At 43.8% G+C, this 25,145-nt stretch overlaps 1 protein-coding gene across 1 annotated transcript; it reads left to right on the top strand.

Moving 5' to 3' along the window:
• Positions 1-11,269: 11,269 nt before the first annotated feature.
• LOC144103719 (uncharacterized) lies at positions 11,270-23,637 on the top strand. Its single transcript, XM_077636379.1, has 3 exons — positions 11,270-11,689; positions 19,689-20,082; positions 23,416-23,637. The coding sequence occupies exons 1-3, from the start codon at positions 11,632-11,634 to the stop codon at positions 23,630-23,632; spliced, it is 669 nt and encodes a 222-aa protein (XP_077492505.1). The 5' UTR covers positions 11,270-11,631; the 3' UTR covers positions 23,633-23,637.
• Positions 23,638-25,145: the final 1,508 nt, after the last annotated feature.

Raw genomic sequence — 25,145 nt, 5'->3', positions numbered from 1 at the left:
CTCCGGTCTGACCCGACCGGGGGGAATCGGCAGTCGCCTTTTTCTATCCTCCTCTCCATCTTTCACTTTCCTATCTCTGTCTCACAACTCTCCTATATCCTACTCCTTGGTTTTATCCTGTTTTCCTGGCGGCGAGGGTTAACCTTGTGTGACCAACAACCCTGAGTTGAGTCATATTTGGTTATAGTTGAGGTGTACATCTGGCGTGGGCAGGACTTGCTTTCAAGTTCCTGTCCCGTCCCCTTGTTGGACTCCGTGGTGGGTGGCTGGCACCATGACCGAAAAACTACATTTTTTTTTATGGCTCCACCCTTATCCAAACCAGCCCGCTCTCTAAAGAGAGGGCGGAACGAAGCAGCTGATTTTTTCTCAAAAAAGAGACAAACATTTTCAAAGTTCCACATAATCCACAGTGAAAGTGATGGAATAGAGGCAAGAATAATATCCCCATTCCTTGTGCCAAATGCTTAACCGATACCTTGTGCCCTGGTTACAAGGTCTCAGAAATGTCCAGCGGCGACTTACTTCTTGAACTGCGCGACAGCATCCAGTGTTCCAAACTCTCCAAGATTGCGTCTATAGGGGACATCTCTGTCTCTGTAACCCCCTACCGATCTCTAAACACAGTCCGAGGTGTAATCTCTGAATCAGACTTTATTCATATCACAGAAGCTGAAATGCTTGAAGGGCTTACCGACCAGAATGCAATCGATGTTCACCGAATCAAGATCCACAGGGATGACAAAGAAATAGATACCAAACACATGGTCCTCACATTTAACACCAGTACCTTGCCCGAAACGATCGAAGTACGATAATTGAAAGTCAACGTCAGACATTATATGCTCAATCTCCGCCGATGTTTCAACTGTCAAAAGTTTGGCCACTGCTCACAAAGTTGCCGCGGCCGCAAAACCTGCGCGAAATGCGCTTCGAAAGACCAGCATTCTGAGGAATGTGACGCAGCACTGCGCTGCGCAAACTGCGAAGGAGACCATGCAGCGTACTCCAGGGCATGTCCGTCCTGGAAAAAAGAAAAGAAAATAATTACCATACAGAAAAAAAAACATTTCATTCAAAGAAGCAAGGAGGCGTTTTGCGCTTACGACCACATTCTCTTTCACAGCAAAACCCAACTTCGTTGATGTGGTGCGTGGGGGCGTAGCACCACCCAGCACTACGGCACCTGCCGAGGCTGCTTTCGCAGAGCCAGTGGCAGGGCCATCCACGCCCCAGGCAGGGACAGCGAAGGCTGCTCTGCCACCCTCAAAGCAAGGAGCGCCGGTCCATGGGTCGGCATCCCGCAGGACCTCCCCCCGTCGGGAGATGCCTGAAACTAACACAACCGCGGCCCCTCCGCGGTCCTCCAGTACCTCGGTTGAAGTGATGGATACAGCGCCCACTCCGCCTCCAGGTGATGGATACAGCGCCCACTCCACCTCCACTACAGAGGCGGAACAGCTCTCTTGAGCGGAAAAAGACAGGCCCCTCATAACGGGCCCACTACATAAGTAAACCCCGCTTCATTTCCTCTCAGAAACATAAACATGGCTTCTTTAATTCAGTGGAATTGCAGATGACTTATGCGGAACTACAGTGACATAACACATATTTTAGGGTCACTGTTACCTACAGTTTTATGTCTTCAGGAGACCAATCTTGGTCCACAACATGTGCATATCCTAAAACATTATAAAACTTTTAGATGTGATTGAGAGCAGGCAAATCGACTCACGGAAGGCGTCGCGATGGTTGTCCAATGTGGCATCCCTGCTCAAGAAATCAAGCTCGAAACAAAACTTGAGGCTGTAGCAGTCAGCATTGTCAGCTACAAAACACTAACAATCTGTTCCGTGTACATTCCTCCACACTTTACTTTAAAAGTCCATGACCTACAAGAACTGATAGATGAACTTCCAGAGCCATATCTGGTAGTTGGGGATTTTAACGCTCACTCCCCTTTTTGGGGAACCGAACGATGTGACTCAAGGGGACAAATAATCGAAGATTTTATCCTCTCAAATAATATCTGTCTTTTAAATACGGGAAAAGCCACTTATTGTTGCCCAAGCTCGGCAAAAATGAGCTTCCTCGATTTAGCTTTCGCATCACCATCGCTTTTTAACGATTTTCAATGTGATGTTTTAAATGACCCGCTGGGAAGTGATCACCTACCTACTATCATCAGCCTCTCATCGTCTACTCCAGTCACCCCACAAGACCACGGCGCTGGAAACTTCACCTCGCCGACTGGTCACATTTTACAGCAAGTGCCACACTAGAAAAAGAATTCTGTGAAGATCTCAGCATAGACGAAATTAATGAAAAGTTTACTACATGCATATAATCGGCCGCTACACTAGCCATACCACAAACAACAGGACTCGTACACAAAAAACATAAAGTATGGTGGACACAAGAATGCACATTGGCAAAAAACAACAAAATAAAGCTTGGGGCTCTCTGCGTCGGCAGCCTACAGCGGAGAACTTGATTGACTTTAAGAGGGCCAAGGCCAGAGCGCGAATCGTTAGGAGAAATGCCGAGAAATCCTCGTGGCAGAAATATGTGTCCTCAATAAACCGCTCAATAACCTAAAAAAAAAATGTGGGAAAAGGTTCGTAGATTCAGTAGTGACCATACGCCTTTCACACTTCCTCTATTGACTACACCCGGGACACAAACATCATTAGATGAACAGGCCAACATACTGGGTGAGCATTTTGCTGAAGTTTCCAGTTCGTCCAATTACACGAACACGTTCCAGAAGTACAAAGCAATAGCAGAAAAACAAAAACTTACATTTGCAGCAGGTATGCACGAGGACTACAATCAACCCATCACACTCCAGGAATTGATGAGGGTATTATCTTCTGGTAAAAAGACAGCACCAGGCCCAGATAATGTGCATTACACTATGCTTGCCCATCTCTCTGAGGCTGCCGTGCAGGCATTGTTGATATTCTTTAACAAAATATAGACAACTGGGATTATACCTGAGCAGTGGAAGAAAGCAATAACAGTACCTTTTCTGAAACCCGGTAAACCACCAATAAGTCCTAACAATTACAGACCGATAGCCCTCACCAGCTGCATTGCTAAATCTTTCGAAAGCATAATAAACATTAGACTGACCTTCACACTTGAATCTCGTCGACTTTTATATGTACATCAATGTGGATTTAAGAAAGCATGCTCGACCACTGATCACCTTGTCCGTCTAGAAAACACCACCCGAGAGGCGTTCATCCACAAACAGCACTGTATCGGGGTCTTCTTCGATTTGGAGAAGGCCTATGATACCACGTGAAAGTTGGGCATCCTACATGACCTAGCAGAGCTAGAGATCCACGGCAGGATGCTGAACTGCTTGAACGACTTCTTGACTAACCGCACGTTCAGAGTCCGTCTAGGAGCAATTCTGTCAATGACATTCACCCAAGAGAATGGCGTACCCCAGGGATGCATTTTAAGTACGACACTCTTCATTGTAAAAATGAATTCTTTAGCCAAAGTAATACCAAAGTCCTTAGTGTATTCAGTTAATGTAGATGACTTACACGTAGCGTACACTTTTTCCAGCATACTGTCCTGCGAGAGACAAATACAAATCACAATAAATAAACTGGCTGCTTGGGCAGAGAAAAATGGATTCAAGTTCTCTCCTCAGAAAACAGTAGCTGTTCTGTTCTCCTTACGACGAGGCCTACAGGTCGATCCCAACCTGTGCTTGAATCATACCACACTGCCAATTAAACAAGAGCATAAATTTTTAGGCGTCACTTTTGACAAGAAACTTACATTCCTACCACATATTAACAATCTTAAAAAGAAAGCATCCCAAGCCCTCAATGTATTAAAGGTACTCTCGCGAAAACGATGGGGGTCCGATAGAGCATGCCTATTGCAAATATATCGCTCTTTGGTGCGCTCCAAGCTGCACTACAGGTGCGTGGGATATAGTTCGGCAAGAGCATCCTACTTGAAACGACTGGACCCTGTTCATAATCTTGGTCTGCGCCTATCAACTGGAGCATATAGGACATCCCCGGTAAATAGTCTTTTTGTTGAAGCTAATGAGCCCACACTAGAGGATAGGAGAGTCGCACTTACATGCACGTACATCCTAAAAACCCGTTCTCTTCCAAAACATCTCTGCTATCCCATTGTTGCCATGTGCCCACCTCGAAGATTATTCAATAATAAACCACATTTTATCAGGCCACTAATAATGCGCTTTGAAGATAAATGTGAAGAGTTAGCAGTGCCGGACGCCCTAACGAATATTGCCCAAAGACATGAATATATGCCACCATGGTACAACCTCCCTTCGGTGTGTGACTTCACACTGACACACGTAAACAAAGAGGAAATGCCACACGAGCACATGCTGCAAGAGTTCTTTGCACTACAAGAAAAATATGACACCTACACTGAATTTTACACTGATGGCTCAAAAACAGAAAGTCATGTCGGAAGTGCAGTAATTCAAGGAAGAAAACGAAAAAATGATACGATTGCCACAGTATGCATCGGTATTTACTGCGGAGTGTTATGCCATCCTCATAGCCACAGAACAAATAGTAAAACAAAACATAAAAATAGCATCATTTACACCAATTCACTGAGTATGCTCAAAGCGCTGCACCCTACAAATGCTGCTGAACCCATAATAGAAAAAATCATACATAACATAGTTAAAATCACAAAAAAACATAACATTACATTCTGCTGGGTCCCTAGCTATGTTGGAATTTTAGGTAATGAGAGAGCAGATGCTTGCGCAGCACAAGCTCAAATTGGTCATATAAATCAAGTTAGCATACCGCAGAGGGATTGTTCTAAATTACTGCACATTAAACTCAGAAATAGTGGCAGATTGCATGGGACGAACAGACAAGCAACAAACTACATTCTATAAAACCCGTTTTGGGGAATGGAGATCATGTATTCATCAGGAGCATTTTACAGAAGTTATTTTGTGTCGACTACGCATTGGACACACACACCTTACACACAACTTCTTACTGATAAAAAAAGACAAACCTCTCTGCGAAATGTGTGGCGATGAACTCACGGTAAACCACATTTTAATTGTATGCACAAAACTGAAACAACTGAGGAAAAAATACTTCACAACATTCTACAATGAATACATCCCACTACACCCCATATTACTTTTAGGAGATCGAGCACTGGTCGATTTTTCAAGCATTTTTAAGTTTCTCAGAGAAGCCAATGTTTTAAACAAACTTTAGATATAAAACGCGTAACCTTTAACAAAAGCTCTAACCGTGTGTTTGGCGCATGATAGCCTCAGTTGCTTTTGCGCCATTAAATCAATATAACTATCTAACTAAATACAAGCTGGCAGCCCACGAGTATGCAACCGCACTTAAACAAGCCAAGGATAACTTTCTTAATACATTGCCATCAATGCTTAACACCGACATAAAAAAATTCTGGTGTGTCATTAACCCCAAAGCTGATGACATGATAACCCTGATTGACAGCTCTCTCAATGTTATTTCAACTAACGAATGTGCGTCCGTACTTCCAACAAAGTCTTCCTGCGCAACTTTTCGTCAATCACCGATATAACTCTCCAGTCCACGGACGTCAACGATTACCCAGCGATGTTTCCCATAACCTTTGAAGCAGCATGCATTGAATTAGTAATTTCATCTCTAACACCATCTTCCTCTCTTGGGCACGATTTATTCAATGCGAAAGTTTAGAAAAACAGGAGCAGTTTTTCTTCCGCTTTTCTAACAATGATTTCCAAGCAGTCGTTCGAAAAAAGGTTCCTTGCCTTCTGAATGGAAGGTTGGGAAGGTGATCCCACTCCATAAATTAGGTGACAAGCAATGTCCTTAAAACTACCGTCCTGTTTCACTCACTTGCATTCCATGTAAAATTCTAGAACATGCACTTCCTTCAAATCTTGCTAGCTTTCTCGAAACTAATTAATTTTTTCATCATCGCAACATGGCTTCCGCAAGACATGTTTATGTTAAACACAACTTGTATCATTTACGCATAAGCTAAACGTCATCCTTGACCGCTCTTCACTTGCCGACTGTATATATTTAGATTTTTTCGAAAGCGTTTGATAAACCCCAGGTGGTCGAAATTTTCGGAGCCTTTCACTACGGCGTCTCTTATAGCCTTAGTCGCTTTGGGACGTTAAACCCCCATAAAACATAAACATAAAAAGCGTTTGTAAAGTATGCCATAATCTTATAATGTTTAAGTTGAATCGACTTAACATCGATCCCAAACTGCTTGCTTGGCTCGAGTGCTTTATTTTTAACCGTTCAAAATTTGTTTATGCTAATGACTCAACATCGCAGCCAAGTAGAGTACAGTGTGGCGTACCTCAACGGTCTATACTTGGTCCCCTTCTTTTTTAAATTTTCATTAATGATCTACCGTCTTGTGTTTCCTCTAATATTCACTTATTCGCAGATGATTGCGTGATCTTGAGAGAAATAATAAGTGACAGTGACATATATTCCCTTCAAGCAGACCTTATCGCTAATCTCTATTTGGTTCGAATCATGGTCAGTGGAATTAAACATTAAACAATACAAATTTCAGCATGTGTCAAGAACTTCTAGTCAACTACCTTCCTACCACGTTAATAATGTCCGTCTGGATCCTGTTTCATGTTACAAATATCTTGGTGTCCATATTACAAGCAACCTCACTTGGTCCATTAACACTTCTTACGTAATTAATAAGGCCCATCGCATGCTGGGGTATCTAAAACATAATTTCTCTAAGGCACCTTCTTTAAAACTATTGTTATATAAGTCACTGATCCGCTCAAAGCTCGAGTATGCTGCAGCAGTTTGGGATCCCTTTCTACAAAACCTAATTCACTCATTAGAAATGGCACAAAACAATTCTACTCGTTTTATTCTTTGCAATTATAACCGAACTACCAGCATTTCTGCAATTACTATTAAACCTTAGCTTGCCATCTTCAGCATCTCGCCGAAAAGCCCTTAGGCTTTCACTTTTTCACAGGATATTTCATCATGCTTCCCTTCGCGACGAACTGATCTTCCCTCCCCAATACATTTAATCAAAGTTAGAATCACAGTAACAAAGTTGGAATTCCCCTATGCAAAGCCAATGCCATGTTTCAGTCATTCCTCCCGCGCACAGCTGTTGACTGGAATCACCTTCCCGCATCAACCGCTACCATTGCAGACAACCAACACCTCAAGACCACATTACAGAGCATTGTATAAGTAGGCCATCTGATTCTTTTTGTTGCACTACCAATTTTTCCTTGTATTTTTCACTGTATTGCCGCACTGTACGTACTGTATTATATTCTATTAATCATTACATCAAGAACCCATTAGATAATAATGTATGACTAGGAGCCATCATTTCTGTATTACTACTCTCTCTGCTGCTTTGTATGTTGTTTCTTTTTATTTTTTATGTAACCACTCCCCTCTATAATGCCCTGGCCCTGAGGGTAAACGAAATAAATAAATAAATAAATAAATAAATAAATAAATGTTAGACACTTGGTGACAGTTCACTGGTACTCAGCGATTGTGGTGTAGAAGTTTGTCTATGCTTACTGTGCGAGCAGCTTTCCGGTATAAACTAGCGCACTGCGTCAAATTACGCTTCTTATAAATACCTGGCAAGTGCTGTAATGGGTTAAATTTATATTAAAATGTTATAGTTTCTCATTGTCAAAATATTCCGGTTGTTTCTTGAGCATGTGTGTTGCAATTATGTGGTTTAATGATTATACAAGTTATGACCAACCACCACTCTAATGCCATCAATGGTGCCTCTATTGCAGTGTACCTGGCAGTAGGAGGGATGCAAAGGCGCACAAGCACTGTCGCTCCTGACACTGAAGTTCAACCTGGCTTTTTCAAAACCGCGCAAGTAGTTGAGACTAGATTTGTGTGGTATGTATTTTATTATGTAATTATGATATTGTAGCAAGTTCATAATTGTTGATGTCCACCAATGAACATAGCATAATATGTTATGCAGCTGCAGCCATTCTATTACACAGATTTTGGAGCCATTTAATGTTTTGGAGAACTTAGTAGTGAAGGAATTTTTGAACAATGGTTTAAAATATTGTAATCTCTTTTTATTGCATTAAGTATTAATGCATTTTTTGCAAAAGTAGGCTGGACTTCCGCAAAGGTTTCATAATAAATTAGTTTGAGGGGCACTGCCTGCAATTCATGCGTGGGAAAAGTCAGAAAACAATGATGCACAGCTATAGTAATTCTTGGCAGGCTGGCATGCAACCAAGATAAAATGACTAACACCGTTTATGCATGTAAAGCTAAATGTTATGTGCAGCTGTGTGAGGCTGTAAATATTCTCTGCACTGTGCACATTTCCTTTTTCAACAGGAAGGTGATGTTCACTGATGTAAATAATTTCCAATAGCTGACATGAAACCATATTAATTTTGTATTTTCACAGTGGAGTGAACTTAATACTTAATTAAGCTCAGGGGGCATGCACGTGACAGCATATATAGAAGGTAACTGTTCTAATAGCCGTTCTTTCATGCTGTCAGTCAGTATTTCCAATTTCCTTATTCTAAGCTGCTCAAAAAATGTTATATAGAGGTTGCATTCTACTGTTCTTGCAAAATGTAATTCATGAGAATTACTGCTGATACATATGCTGCAAGCATTAGATGAAACCGCAGTATGTGTATAAAAAGTTGAAGTTTGTAATTTACTCAAGCAAAAATAGCGCTTTAGAAGGAGATTATTTTATGCTGCTTGTGTAGTTAATGTAGTCTTTCACTCAAGGTTGGTCGAGTAACCAAAGCTTTTTGCACAGGCATAATGTAGAGGTGTAGTATAAAACAGGTTATGAACCGGAACTAAAGTTACCTTTATTATAATGGACCGTATAACTTTGTGTGTATGACGTCACCTCATTAGAACATGAGTGGAGGCGACTCTTTAGAAGTGTAAGTTGGCCTTGTTATTATTTCACTTTTAGCCGGAAACTTTTCCTTGTTTTCCAGCAGCGGTTCCCTAAAATACAAATGCCTTTATTTGAACATCAGGTGATGTTAGGAGGTGCACGCACGAAGCCTTAGATTGGGTTTACAAAGGAGTGCACCCTCTTCCTTATTTTTATTTATAGTACATAGCCCTTTTGTCATGGTCCAAGCTTTTCTCCAGGAATTTAAACTGCTTCAAAAGGCAGCGACAATGGGATGCACTCAGGAGTGCCATCACAAGCACAAGCTTTCTGCTGTTCCTTAAAAGGGAATTAAATCGCAGGTAATGTATGCAGGGAAAACAGAACGTACTGAAAATACAGCTGGAAATATCATTCACTGACATTTAGGTTTTCACCTACAGTTCCCTTCTAATTCCCACCATGGGCTACAAAGTATATAATGGCATCAGAGACCAGAGCCATATTGTACCAGTGGCTGTATCAAACCTTAGCCACTCTAGAAATCAGACCACTAGGAAGGCAAATTGTCAAAGCAGAAATGCAAATTCGTAGATTATAGAATAGAAAAGCAGCAAACAAGAGCAGAATTGCACGTGAGGGAATAAGACATGATGTAACAATGAAAGCAAATGAAAATATGGAGAACTAAACGCATGGGAATGGAGGTAAGGATTTGTTAAATTGCAGTTTATTTTGTCGCCTTTTACTAGGTTACATTTCATACACGTGTTTTTCTTTTTCTTGAAACGACCCTTCCAGTGGTCTGGCATCCGGGATGCCTGCCGTTTGACCCTGCAGCTGGGAACAATATTCTAGGTTTTTATGATCTCTTATAGTTTTTTTTTGTTGGCCACAGCGCGAATTTGTTTCTGAGAAACCAGTGTGCTTGCGATCATGTGAGTATATGCGAGCGATTAAGTAGCTATCATTTGGGACATGTTTTGTTTTTTCTGCATATATTTTCTGGTTTTGGTTCTATTTAATAAGCAGTTAGAAGCCTGCACTTGTGGCTTCATTTATTCCCGACTTTTGTGCAGTTTACATTTTTAGACATGAACTAAATAAGCCCATGGCCAAGTCGTACTAAGCTAAGTAGTTAGAACATTTATTACATGTTTTCTTCTCTGTTCAGCTCAAATACATGGTATATACTGCCCCCTCCCCCCCGTATGAAGAAGACTGCCAGGGCCATTGCTGTAATATGTGTAGCATGTGGCAAAATAAATAAGATGGTGTATTTCTTTCTCTGATTGTTTGATGAATCCTTTGTGTGCCTTCTGCAGTAGTACCTGCACCTGAACACAAGATGACCGCCCATCTCACATGACAGATTTGTCTCAACATTTCAACACTGCCTGCACTTCCAGAAAGACTACGGCTTGCACCATTCATTGGGCAGGTTTACGGTACAGAAGGGTAATAGCACTCTTATGTGGACAGTGTATATATATACCACCAGATAGTGCATAGGTACCCTTTGCAACAGGACATTATTTTTACCCCTAGAAGGTAACATTATCCACCATACGAGGGTATACACGTGCGCCACAGGGGTGCAAACTTTGCTCTGCTCATGTCGGTGTAAGTTTAATCTGACAAAGTAACTTTGCACTTCTAGACGTAGCATAAATTTACCTGCTAAATGTGAAAACTTGAACCTTTCATGCTAGGATATGTTTGTTGTCGTCAGACTAACACTTGCCCTTCTTAGAAAGGCGTAATGTTATATATAGCTGGCATAAAGTTACTCTTCTTATTGTAGTGCAAGTTTAGGCCATTAGAAGAGTAACATTACACTAAGTGCAAGAGCGTAAATATTTAGTCTCCAAGAAACAGCGTAATCTTACACCCAAAAAGGTGTCAGCTCAGCGACAAGTGACTTACCCCCAAAAAGTCTAAGATCACCCCCTTTATTTAGAGTGTAGTTGTTGGAAGGGATGAAGACGACAACGTGCTAGCCTGTTGTGCTAGCACGCTGGTTTACGCGGCTTATGCAGCGGACGTCCACTTTTCGACGTCTCGGCGTGCTTTTGTTCACGCACACAGGCTCTGCGATGGAAATATTCCCCTCGTTTATCAGGCGTTGATGTTGATGTTTTTCTTTGTGATTTGGCGTCTTTGATCCTGCAGTAAGGCGAGCGAAAACAGCTGCGACATTTGCCCTTTTTCAGTCCGGGCTGCGTAGTCTTGTCAGCCTGAAAGATCACGTTTCTAGCTTCTTGTTTGCTTCGCGTTTAGACAGTGGTCACTTCTTTATGTTTTAGAAACTAGAGGGATTTGTCGTAGTAGTTGCTAGTCACACAGGTGCTCAGTGTCAAAGCGGCGCAGCAGCGCGACCTGAAAGCGCGTCAGCATGACGTCATGCTAGGCCATTAAAAGGCCAATGCGTGATATTTAGTTGCAGTAGCCGGCGAATTCGTTTATCCGCTTTATATCTGTGAGCTGGCAGTTGTTCCACGAAGAAAGGTGGACATTCCCATTTTGTAACAGTAAGAGAAGATCGCATGCGTTTGACGCATAAATCTGTACACAGGTGTCAAAACTTACGAGCGCGCAAAAAGGCGCTGTACCTAGCGCACTGCCATTAGTCGCTGAAGAGACGCTGGCCAACATAAATCGCCCTGGCCACTGCTACTCCAGCCGGGGACAATGGATGCGTGGAAGATTTTTGTTTTCCTCCTAGGGACGGCAACCCTAGAGTGCCTGGGTGAGCTTCGTGATATCATACAACCGTTCGTGAAGTAGGTCACGCATTTTTCGTGAAGATTTATTACACCCTGTCCCGAGATTGTACCCTTAATTCACTTACGGCAAAGTTTTAGCATCAATACTCTCCTGATTTGGTTGTTTCGAATTCTAATGCAGCGCAAATCTATAACGTTCAAGATATTTCACTTGTCGCCTGGCTTATGGAAGCTGTAGAGGAAATCCGTAGGTGCTTCCAGCTACGCTAACAGTTCGGATTCAGCGAAGCAGTGCTAATCGGGCCGAATGGGAATACCAGTGCGATCGAGGTTTTCGCGCTACACGGACGCTCACAATGTGATGACGTTCTCAGGCGCGAACACTTCGTTCCCTTTCGAGGTGTTCACCACCGAACAAAAGTACAATATTGAACGAGTTCTGAAGCGTGCTGAAAGGTTCTCTATCTTCTCTATATCTGAAGTTCACTAGAAATAATGTGTGTGTCGGCGGTCGGCGACAATGATTTTTGTTTCCATTTGAAGTTGGTGTCACAAACTTCGGAAAGTTCAGGCGAGCCTTACTTGGCATATCTTGCGGCAGCGGCTTTTCCTTTTGGCCTCCTCTTAATATTTACCGCCTTTATTTTTTGGCAACATTTTAGTAGATAACCTAACCTTTGAATCAGTTTGCGGGAACTGCGAAAGATGAAAACGCATTCATTGTGAGACCTTCATCTACGGCTGTGGACGGCGCCAGCGCACGGTTACAAGGAGTTGCTGCTAGGCCAAACTGCAGGGAGCGCGCTCATGGCCACAGTTTATTCCATGGCTAAAACGCGTTTCCTCCACGTTACTGCGCGAACGCTCCGGTTATTGCCCAAAGTTCGGGGCAAAGCTGTAAACCTTAAAGGGCTTTAGGTTGCTCAGGTGGCCTTGTAAGACTTGAGCAACAGCTTTATTGTTACCCGCTATATGGTCCGCAGGACTGGAACGTTGCTGTTTCAGCGGTGGTAGAAGCAATCCATGTGAGCTTCCCCAAATTTTCACCAAACTTCACTTCACTTCTCTGCTATGCACGTGTGTTTTCACGCGCTCAGCGAAATTTTTAACACACCGAAACCCAGGGAATCTGGCCAAATGCTTATAGATTGCACAGCTGGCACCGCGGGAATTTCCAGTGTTCAGTACATCGCATTGATTTTCTGTGGCAGTTGGGAATAGTTATTGGGAGCGTAGGAAGCAATTTATAGTGGAGATTTTGCAGAGAGGAGGACGACCAGTCTATGATAATCATCATGGTTGTAGAGAATCCCTCGGGACTGTGTAGGTTTCTCAAAAGTACAAGTTTAAAATAATCTATTTTAGTTGCGAAGTATTCGCTGGTGGCGGCCAATAGAATGAGAAAAGTTGATGATGTCCAAGAGACCTGAACATGTCGCTTGTCTTTTATAGAATCGCTGTCTGCAGTTTCTCAAAACGTGGTGTGTAAAATCAAGCGAGTATGATGTCGGCTGGGCACGTGCTTACCATATTTAGGGGCACAAGGCCTCATATTTTGCAAAAAATTATATAAATCGCAATATACTGGTCTTAAAGGTGTCCACTTAAAGTGCCAAATAACGTAAGCAACTTCTATATTACATGAATAATAGTGGTTTGGGCATCAGGCGCCTCTAATGCTGGAATGCGGAATGACGTCTGTGAAGTAGTTTATTTCGAGGCAGATATTGCAAATTAAAAAGTAAAAAAACTTAAACAAGCATGCATATTGACATCAACAAGGAATTTTACTGCAGTTTTTTAGTTTCGGAAACTTTTAACAATTTTTCTCGCACGAAAAATCTACATGATTGTTTTGAAGTAGAGGTCTTCGAGTCACTGAACGCTCGCGACTGAATCGCTCTTGAGCACTAGTGATTACTGTTTTGACCAGTAGTTAAATCCTGTTAAGACAGAATACCTTTCTTGTTTTATTATATCTAAGTATGGCTTAAATCTTGACGAAATAAACAAACCGCTCTCTGTGATTTACAGGCACACCTTTCCTACCATCCTGTAAGCCCGAACAAGTTTGGCATTTTCCCGGCAGCTAAGTTGGCTGTTTGATACATCATACCTGACGCGTAACAATGTTCATAAGACGTCACGTGCTACGTAAACGATGCAGTAGCATTATTGAAGTAGGAGAGACAAAAACAACTTTATTTAGGGTCAAACAAAGTTGTAGGCATTTCTCCGCCAGGGGGACCATGGACAACTGGAAACTAGGCCTCCTTGTTTCCAGCTGGCCACGGTCACGACTAAAAACTTCGAGTTTCTGCTAGTGTTCGCATTATTGGATGATGTAGGGTACGAGAAACAGTGTCGTCCAATAAAGAGACAAATACCTTTTAACGGCTGCCGGATAGCGCTCATTTGGAAGGTTATCCGAAAGGTAGTTCTTATGTGACTCTTGCTTACGGAACTTAAAATTATTTGCTTCGCAGTCAGCGTACTGTGAAGAATTTTTCCTCAGAAAGAAGTGCAAAATTGATCACTGAGTTAGAGTAGCGAGCTGGGCAAGCTGGTGCTTGATGAAAATTCTGGTGAAGAAAGCGAAACAAAACGCAGTGACCGAAGAAAGGACCAGCATGAGAATATATTTTTTTTATTTTAAGCTCAATGATTGCACAAATTTACTAATTCGTACTGCGTCTCAACATCTCACTGCAAGAATGCGTGTGTACTTCGCCTAGTTTTGTTTCCCCGATAGTTGCTAGCAAGCACACGTTTATGCTCTCGTTCCATTGCACTCATCTTTCCTGTCGTCACCCACGACGGCGTCGAAGTGATCAACGTCACTTTCTATAGACTGATGTAGCCAGAATAGTACGCCCTGCACCTGGACGTTAGAGGGACGGCCGGTTGTCAAGATACGTTACCATAATGGCTGCCAGAAAGATTTAAGCGCGTCTACGTAGGTTTTGCTGAACAGACGTAAAGTGTCCTGCACTACAGATGTACCTGGACGGGGAGTCTACGTTTGACTGCGCTCTCCCTGTTAGATTCCTGGGCGCTCTCGCAGGCGGCTTAGAGAGAAAGCGTTCTGCTTGTAATACTCACCGGTAAAGCGACGGCAGCCAACTTATGAAAAGGCGACACGGCTCTCAACGAAACGGCTGTGGTACGAAACAACGAGTGGACTCTGGTGCGCGCTTATTTGGCTCAGAGTTGCGTTGCCGAAAGTTTCTATCACATTAAATCATCGCAGCTAATCTCGAGCTGCAAACGTGCTCGTAAGCTATGTGGTGAAGGAAACTAAAACTGACACTTGCGACGAAGTTAGGGTGCCTAGATGCAACGTTCGACGAAATGGCCGCCGCGCGCCCCCGTTTAGAGTAGCCCTGTCATCTTCAGCACCTAGAAAACACCTAGAAATAGTCTAAACAGGTTTTTACATGCCCTCTACGACATTATTGTTTATAGACCCGTTTTATAGGCTCTGAAGCCCATGCGAGCTGCGGAAGGGACAGACGCGCGTTGGCAAGGCTCACATATTTGGTTGGTGCACGTGTATTAGACCACTTGGCGCGCTCTTAGTGAGCTTGTTGAGGCTACCACAACGCCCACTAAACCCCGGCTACGTTTCTATCGGTGTACTCAATGGCAGCTAAGCCCGCTGTGATGCGACAGTCGTAACCAATTCGCGCACCGCTATAACTGAGCAGTGGCTATAATGAAGAAATCGCGGGGTTCCTTCGAATTCGCTATAACGACGTTCATATGTTCCTCTTCATTATCCTGCTGCAATAGACATTTCACATCAATCTCGCGGAGGTTCTGCTTTAAATGAAGACATTTCCAATTCTCGCTACAATACTTACGAATTCTGGTTATGGTGATTCTGATGACACCATTCGCCCACTTTTCCCAAGTAGCCGCCGAATATGATGACTGCCATTCATGGGAGCACTCACTTATGCAATTCGGCCGTGTGCCCTTATCTAAAGCTCAGAAGAACTGTGACCGAAGCAGCCATTCTACGGACAGCACTGACCTATGTGACGAAGAATACGTCACTACGGCGTGTATTTTTCGTGATCACTTCACAACGCCTTAAATCTAATTCTCAGAATTGAAAACTCATTCCTGCTTTCCACGAATTGGGTGCCCTCGTGGCTTCATAAAACTTAATGAGCCAGAAAAAGACAACCAAGCATGAACTGAGGGAACAGCTGCTTCCTCTCACGGATTCCAAGGCAAGAACCGAGCTAGCTACCCGTAAGCGTTACCATTAACAAGACCAGGAATACAATGAGAAAGAGAGAGAGAGATAGAGAAACTGAAGAACGCCGATAAAAGAACGGAAATTAGGTTAGCAAGGTATATGTCTGGTTCGTTTTCCGGAACACTTTCAAGAGGAATAGAGCGAGGGACTTCCGCTGGGTCCGGTACTGCCGCTGGTGCCGGGCAACAATCGTCTCGAAGGTGGGCACTTTTGTGCGATTCTAGGGCTGCCCTTCAGTGCTTCAGAACTGTGTTCACAAACGTGAGATGGCCTCAAAAATAAGAAAAAGTTATCATCGTGCAAAGTTGAGAAAAACGAAGCTCGAGGGGCTCGGCTGTTGCCGGAAATGACCTTGCTGACAGAGATGCTATGGAAGAACATTGTCTATAGCAACTTTGTTAGCAAGCCCATCGCTGTGATTCGGTAGCTACTCGAAGGTGATTGGATATGGGTCAATGGGAGAGCGCAGTCTGCCTGCTTTCTGTTGCGAAGACGCTGCAATAGCGTGTCGAGTGCTTTCCCGCAACACAACTTTGGCTTCTTGGAAGCTGCATGAACCGATTGCCACCGTTTTTACAACCTCCACCTTTCCTGGCAGCAGATCGGTTGCCGTTGAGCCTCTCCAGCGGCGATTCGTCATTGTTACGTCTCCTATTTTGTTGGGAATGGCCTTTACGAGTGTCCATTGTTTTCTAATTGGAATCGCTGACTTTCCACCGTGCGGAACCTGCAGACGAGAAAAAATTTACAGACGATTACGATAGTCAGCAATGCAAAATTTGAGCGGGGCTCTTCACACGCCACTGCTGGCAGGTGTGGTGTGACGCTGCCAGCCACCATCCGGGAACTTCCCGTGGCCTTTCGCTCTGCTACTGCCTGCCAGGGTTGTCAGGTGTCGTGTTACGCCGACAACGCCGACGCCGCCGCCGGCGACTACGACGCTGAATCCTGGAATGAACGCCTAAGAGCTGGGCTCTAAAACACTTCAGCACCTGTTCTACCCTTGTTCCCAGTTTGACATTCAACCAGTGCCTCTCGAGGCACATCTACGCCGATATGACTGCTTTACGAAGCCGGGGGCAGAGTGGGCGGCAGATTTTGAGGCGATAGCTTCGTTTTTCTTAGACACAGGCGGCCACCAAGGCGCTATATGCTGCCATAACAGCATACAGGTTTGTCATACAGATCTCATAGAATTATCATGCTAATATCATGCCTTCTTACGAATTCATACATTTATTATACAAATGTCATACAAAGTTATACACGTTTTATGACATTTCGTATGACAAAGCCTGTATCATTTCATTGCATCATAAAGCATTATTCACTCGGTATGAAAGCGCCATGGGTTTCTATTTAATAAATTTTGTCTCCCTTGGTCAGAGATGTATCATTTTGCGCAAAAAGTGAGACTTTCATTTGGCAAAACTGGACGTCTTTACGGAGGAGGACAGGGACCCGGCCCCCTCAGTGAGGCGCAGTCATTTTTTTTGGAGGGCAGTGTTACCAATGGTGGCTGATGAGGTATTAAGTGCAGCAGTCACAAAAGGTAGCAACACCTTGACTTGGCGTCGATGACCTCTAGTGCTTGTGTACGTAGTTATCTCTACCATCTTTTGAAGGGAAACTGAGGACAATTTGAAATTGGTTTGCATCGATTGATCACGGCAAATATACTACTCTTGCTAAAAACTTAGCTTTTAAATGCTAGAAAACTCACAAGAAAACAATTACAGGTGTTGTACAGGTACATGTTTCAGGTGATGATGATGACACACACACACACACACACACACACACACACACACACACACACACACACACACACACACACACACACACACACACACACACACACACACACACACACACACACACACACACACACACACACACACACACACACACACACACACACACACACACACACACACACACACACACACACACACACACACACACACACACACACACACACACACACACAACACACACACACACACACACACACACACACAACACACACACACACACACACACACACACACACACACACACACACACACACACACACACACACACACACACACACACACACACACACACACACACACACACACACACACACACACACACACACACACACACACACACACACACACACACACACGGACACACACACACGGACACGCGCACGGACTTTTACACTGACGGTTCAAAAACGAATGTTCACGTAGGGAGCGCAGTGGTGCGAGGAAATTCAGAGACAGCAATGCGACTTCCACAGTGCGCATCCATCTTCAGCGCAGAATGTTACGCAGTATGTGTGGCAACAAAAAAAAACTACTAAACGAGAACCTCAAAAACACTATTATTTACACAGACTCTTTAAGTGTACTTACAGCCCTCCACTCTAGAAACGCAACCACTCCCATACTTGGGGACATCATACACAACATTGTAACAGCAACAGCTCGAGGACAAAACATTAAACTCTGCTGGGTCCCGAGCCACGTCGGAATAAAAGGAAATGAGAGAGCAGATTTGTGTGCCGCTCAAGCTCGGGGCAAGGAAATAAAAAAAGTAGATATGCCCTTTAATGACTGCATGAAATTAGTTCAACAGAAATTAAGACAAAAATGGCAGTCGCGTTGGAACAGCGAAGTGAATAATAAACTGCACTTTGTAAAACCAGTTTTGTGTGAATTTAAGTCATGTGTGCACCAGGAACGTTTTAAAGAAGTGGTTTTATGCCGTCTGCGAATAGGCCACACGCACCTCACGCACAACTTCCTGCCAACAAAACAAGATAAACCTGGTTGCGAGGAATGCGGAGAACTTACTGTTAACCACATTTTATTCTCATGTGTGAAACTAGAAAAACTAAGAAAAAAGTACTTCACTCAATTTTATCATGAATACATTCCTTTTCACCCAACATTGCTTTTAGCTGATAATGCCATTGTTAACGTACCAGCTTTTTAAAAGCAGCGGGCGTCCTCGAAAAACTGTAATTTTTGAACCACTGGTTCCCTTTATTACATGATACACCTCAGCCACTTTCTCATTCCTGAGAAGTAGGCTGAGGCTTTTTATTTGATTGGTTGGGAGCCTCAGGATCCTTGCCTAGCCAAGGATAGCCGCTAAGGCTGCCTGACCTTCTTTAAGGCTTTTACCATTAGCGATTTGCAAATTTCTTCTCTTCTTTTAGTAGGCAGCACAATGTTTTTAGGTCATCTACGCCATCGTCATTTTTTTTATATTCGTAAACATTCTACAGAAAGCCAATTCTACACCTTGAGTTTGGCGCATGATGGCCTTAGCTGCCTATATGCCATAAAACCCAACACACACACACACACACACACACACACACACACACACACACACACACACACACACACACACACACACACACACACACACACACACACACACACACACACACACACACACACACACACACACACACACACACACACACACACACACACACACACACACACACACACACACACACACACACACACACACACACACACACACACACACACACACACACACGCACGCGCGCACGCACGCACACACACACACACACGCACACGCTCGCGCGCACAAGCACAAAGAAAGAGAGAGAGAGTCAGTGTTCTTTGACGTCATGTTGCTTTTCTTTTCATGCAATCTGAGATCGTTGACTTCACGTCTCATTCCCCTGATCAGACCATGGGCGGCCTTTATATATATTTTTTCAGGCTCTCTCAGGAAGCACAATCCGCGAACGACCAAACCAGGAACATTGCCGGTCCCGCACTCCAACGACACCGCCGGGGCATTCACGAAGCTAATCCAGTTCATCATGGCCAACCAGAGCCTCGACCCGCTGCCCATTCCTAGGCAGAAATTTGTGGTTGACGTACTGGGACACATTGAAATGAACAATGCCCTGCTGACGGGACTAAGCAGCTTGCAAAGGACGGGCCTCGTTTACCTGTACGTCAACGACAGCGGACTGACGCTGCACGTTGACGTGGGGAGCGGAGAGCTCACCATGAACTTCACTACGAAGTTGAAGATCATGTTCGTGAAGCGGGAGGTGAACGTCTCCATCACTACTTCTTCCACACAAGTGATCCTCGATGTTGGCGAGTAGGTATCACGGCACTGTGCCCTTTCCTGTGTTCTGGGAGTAACACGTTTTTATTTCGGGGCTCTCTTTCGGTGTCTGCATTGCGTTACCCCAAGCCTTACACAAGAGGCGCAGTAAGCACGGTAGGCATCTTTGAGGCTTTATTTGCACTGGATCTGCTACTTAGGTCCTAGCCAGGCGTGATCTATTATTATTACTGCTTCGTTCTCTGAAGCATTTCTTCTGTCTTCTGTAACAACGCCCTGAAGCAGTTTTTTTCGAAAGAACCTTTCAGTACCTGCGTACTGTATGTGCAAATAATTGCAAACTCCAAAAATGTAGTACGTCTAGTGAAACTAATCACAACTCCAAAGGATCCATTTCCAGCGAATGAACAGTGCGAAAAGAACATGACGAACGCATTCGCATAATTTCCAAGTTTTTTTTATCAAAGCCAGAGCGAAGTTTAAAAGCAGCTTAAAATACAAAACAGTACATTAAACGCCAACAAATAATAGTCAGGACATAAACTGACTTCAATTATAAAGGCAGTAAAATAGCATAAATCGTACAGGTGTAAATGGGGCAGTTAGAATAAAAGCAGAGTTAATGGTAAAACAAGATGGCAAAGGAAAGTTGCGTCAGACGAAAGTGCGCAAGTTTAGAGCTTAAAGTCAACTATAACTAGAAAAATAATGCAGCCAAGGAAATACAATAGAAGAAGAGTCGTGCCTAGAAGAAATAGTCGGGTTTTGACGTACTTAAACAGAGTAGACATGCGAATGCATGTGTTTAGACTAATTAGCTCATGGTTTAGTTTTGCTGGGTCGTCGGCACGTCTACCGATGATATTAGGCTCAGGTTAAGCTCTGATGAAGGTTAAGCTGATCTCATCAGTTCGCGCCGCAGACGGAAGTTGATGAAAACGACGATGTGCACTTCACAGCGCGAGAGTGTGTTGCAGTTTAACACGAGGCGTGATCGGCCACGGTGATAGCATAGTGCTCTAGTGCAGTGGCCAGCGAAGATGATCGGTGCTCGCCGCCGCGGGTTCAAATCCCAGTCACAGCAGTATTTGTTGTATTTATTTATTCAAGGTCAGGGTCAAGGCTGCGGCTATGCATAGGTTTTGGCAGCTTTGGTCGTGAAGTACAGCTTTCGCTCTAAAATAAGAGCTGTAGCAAGAGCAGTGGCGGAAGGGGAACAGTTACAAGGGTGAAAATTCATTCATTCATTCGGACGTAGTAGGTACTGTACCTCTACGGAATGGTGCAAAAGGGAGACTTCATGCATAACATTCACAGTGTCAATGTGCTGCTACGGCGTGTAATTCCCAGAGGAAGGCGTTTTCAGGAGGCGGGCATTCTCCTGACAAGGCCTTCATCTCTGGATTACACGCCGTAGAAGACGTTGGCACTCGATGAATATTGTACACGACATCACGTAGACTAGTGCACAACATTAAGCAAGAAAAACGGTCACTGGCTATATCGCATCATACGTATGCTGGTCAAATGATTAGGAGAATCCTCCAAGGTGGAGTAGATTTGTAATAAGGATAATAAGAGTAATTTGTAATGCTACCTTGCACACAACGAGGGTAGAATAGATGATTATTGATTTAACAATATACATGCACCACATCATACACAAATTGAGGCTGTTTATCAAGAAAGGAGAGGAAAAGAAAAATACCGTGGCACCCAAACGGTTACAGCTACTCTAGACAAATGAAAAAAAATTGAGAAGTACAAGAATAAAGGATGCGTTTCTGTGTTTCTTTTTTAATTGTGTGAAAACTTGAAATAATGACAACACGAAAAAGGCAAAAGGTGACGCCGCCTTTGTTATTCTTTTTTCATGAAGTTTATTTGGCGTCATATGCATCAACTAACCGGCTAACCAGTACCGCCGGCAAACCAGTACCGCTGGCTAATGAGTACCGCACATGCAGAGAGCTGCTTGGGCGCTTTTATTTTTATTGATTGGGTTCCATCGTCATTTTGTAATGTTTAACGTCGTGACATAAGACTAACGCACGAATGTACCTCCTCTATCATTTAATCGCGAACCGAGCATGGTACTTGGATCAATGAAAGAAGATGAAAAAGATTTGTTAGTTTTTGTGTCGGCTCAAGGAGATGATGATAACACTGCAATGTAACGAGTGCAGTAAGCCTAAGAAAAACATCCGGTTTGCTGCCGCTTGTGATAGAGAATCGCCTAATAGCGACCGCTTTTTTGCTACGTGTACCACAAACATCAGCAGAGAGAGGTGTAAAAAACACGCTGCTCATCCCTGGATGTAATACCAACACTGGAAGTTTCACCGAAAAACCGACCGCTGTTGATCAACAGTTATGTCGTTCAGTTGCTGAGTACGACGCTGGGGGCTCGACTCCGGTCGCATTTTGTAAGCGAGAAATGCGAAGACGGCCGCGTACTCAAAATCCTGTATTAAAAATGAATCCGGAGCCCTTCGCCACGGTGTGCATCATCGACGTTTGTGTGATTCGTTACATCAAAATCAGTTATTTATGCGCCACATATGCCTTCCAGAGACAGTCGAAAACGAGGAAATAGCAATGAGAACTTAGAAACCTCCGTGATGTACACCCTATAGTGAACTCGATTTTATTTTTGACGTCGCTTTTTCTAGGTGACGCTGAAGCCAGTTTACGAAGTATACCAAAGCAAAGCGGCGTGTGGCAAGATAAATCAGTGTTTACTAGAGTGCACAAGAACAACCTGTAGGTCTTGTTGCTTGCGCATTGTTAACAGAGCAGTTAAATGAAAAAAAATAACGCAAATATGGCAACAATGTTCAGCATACACAAAACTTGCGCACATCAACACACAATGATAGTTTAAAATGCAGCGTATAAGGGTAGTCATACGGCAGTGAGTAAGCATATAAACATGAGATTTTAGGCAAGCGTAAAGAAATAAGATAGGAAATTGAAAATTAAGAGCACCGAAGAGCATACATAGCAGATTTAAACGTAGCGTATAAAATAGGATGCGTAACTGGATAAAAGCTGATTTTACATGAGCGCATTCTGAAGTTCATTCACATGCACGCATAGCACCATCGTGACTGCTAGTGTTCTAGTCACACATATTACGCCTCTTCCTGTGCCTAACAACGTTAGTCAATCAAACAGCGAGCAATCTCTGTGCAGTTGACTTAACTGGTCATGAAGTTTTCAGCCGAGAGTTACCGTTCTTTTATGAAAAATACTTAATTGCCTTCTTCGTCAGAGCAAGCCAGGCTGGTTCAACGGCTATAATAAGCAGTCAACCCATTTTCTCAGCTTTGAGTCGGTAAATGCATCTTTTTCTATACTCTTCAGGACTGTCGATCGGAAACTGCGACTGGAAGGACTGAACATCGCAAAGCTTGAAAATATTCGGGTACGGCTATCCATGGATGGAATTGGCGGGGCGATTTTCAACAGTTTCCTGAAGGGCTTTACAACTGTCTTCAAGCGCGTCATAAGATCCACAGCCCAAAGGGAAGTACGCAAGGCTCTAGAGAAAGAGATAAAAAAAATAAACGAAGTTTTGTGAGCGCCGTTTCAAAGTTCGCGTGCCATCAGTCACCGGACTTATCCACGCCATGTCCTCGGAGGTGAATCGAAAGGTCGCGGCAGCTGTGGGGACACGAAGGTGTTTTCCTTCGCGACGGCACCTGGAGGACCACTGGCTTTCAATCAAAATTCATCTTGTGGCTCTCTCCTCACTGCCGATATATATATTTTGCAACCGTAACCGTCACCAGGATGCGTTGTTGTCTTAGCGCGAGAGCAAGTGACCTTAGAAATGTTTCGAAGAAATAAACTTGGGTAAGTGACAAAAATATTGCAAGACATTTTCCCTATTGGCTTTTGCAACGCTGCGCGTTGCCGCCGCAACACTTGTGAGATATTTGCGAGAGATATCCGCAGTTGCCGCCGCAGAAAGTCTCTGTCTAAGCAACACTTGGAGCGCTATTGGTCACAGCTAGACCGCTCATGGTATAGAAGCTGAAAGCAAGTTCTTAAGGTCATGAATTTCTTTTTAGAGCAAAATAACTGCACAGGCATCGGTGTACATGAGACATCAGCTGTTCAGTATTTGGGAAGTTTGATCCTGCCTATTAAGGCGTAAGCCATACTTGCCCCACTGAACGAAAACGCGTCAGTGTTGGCGTGTGTGTGTTAACGCTCGATAACACGCATGAAAGATGGCGTCCTCATGCACGTGGCAGGCACTGTTTTAAGTAATGATTGGTCGTGCGAGGTTACTCGGGACCACGGTGTAAGGATATATTCAAGTGTTGACACTGACCGCCCGCCACGGTGGACAATGCGCACAAATTGAGTTCGCGCTCTAGTTCATGCGCCGACCGCAGTAAGCGGGGGGCGCTGCGGAGAAGTAGGCAATAAAACCCCTTAATATTGAAAGTAGCGACACTCTCCTCCACTCCCGCGTTGTCCTCCTCGATTATCCTCGCCCGCCGGCTATGCGCGCTGCGCACGGCACGCTTCGCAGGCCATCGCGCGCTGGCCGGCCCGATGTGTTCGCTGGCCAACATGAATGCGCCGAAGTGTGCGCTTTTTTCGCGCTCTATTATTAAACAAAACCCCTAGAGAGTGATGCGACATGCGTGACTCTACCACGAGCCACATTTATAAACTTCTATTTCAACCAATGAAAGCACTAAAAGTGAGCGCTTGCGAAATGAACAATCAAACCGCACTGCGTGCTCCTCAATAGGGCAGAGTGTTTATTAGCCTAAGATTTGCGTTACTTTTGTATATTCGATATTTTTCAGCACACTGACGCTCCGCTAAATGCAGATTTGACCTAGCACAACATTTTCACGGAAATACAGTTTACGACGCTGTTCTTTTGCACTCGAGCGAGGTAAAGATTGCGGTAATTTAGGTAAAGATGTAGTTTCAAGAATGAGTGAGTGAGCAGCTGCGAAAATTATAGAAAATTTTCTTTAATGCGCGTTATGCGTTTTTAGCAGGTTTCAGACCGAAAATTTTAAGCTTCGCTCCTCGGAAGGTAGCACACCCCGCGGCTTTATTGCCTC

Source organism: Amblyomma americanum, chromosome 1, assembly GCF_052857255.1.
Source record: "Amblyomma americanum isolate KBUSLIRL-KWMA chromosome 1, ASM5285725v1, whole genome shotgun sequence".
NCBI classification, from domain to species: Eukaryota; Metazoa; Arthropoda; class Arachnida; order Ixodida; family Ixodidae; genus Amblyomma; species Amblyomma americanum.
Note: the sequence above shows the minus strand (reverse complement) of the source record. Positions and strands in the feature narration are given on the sequence as shown.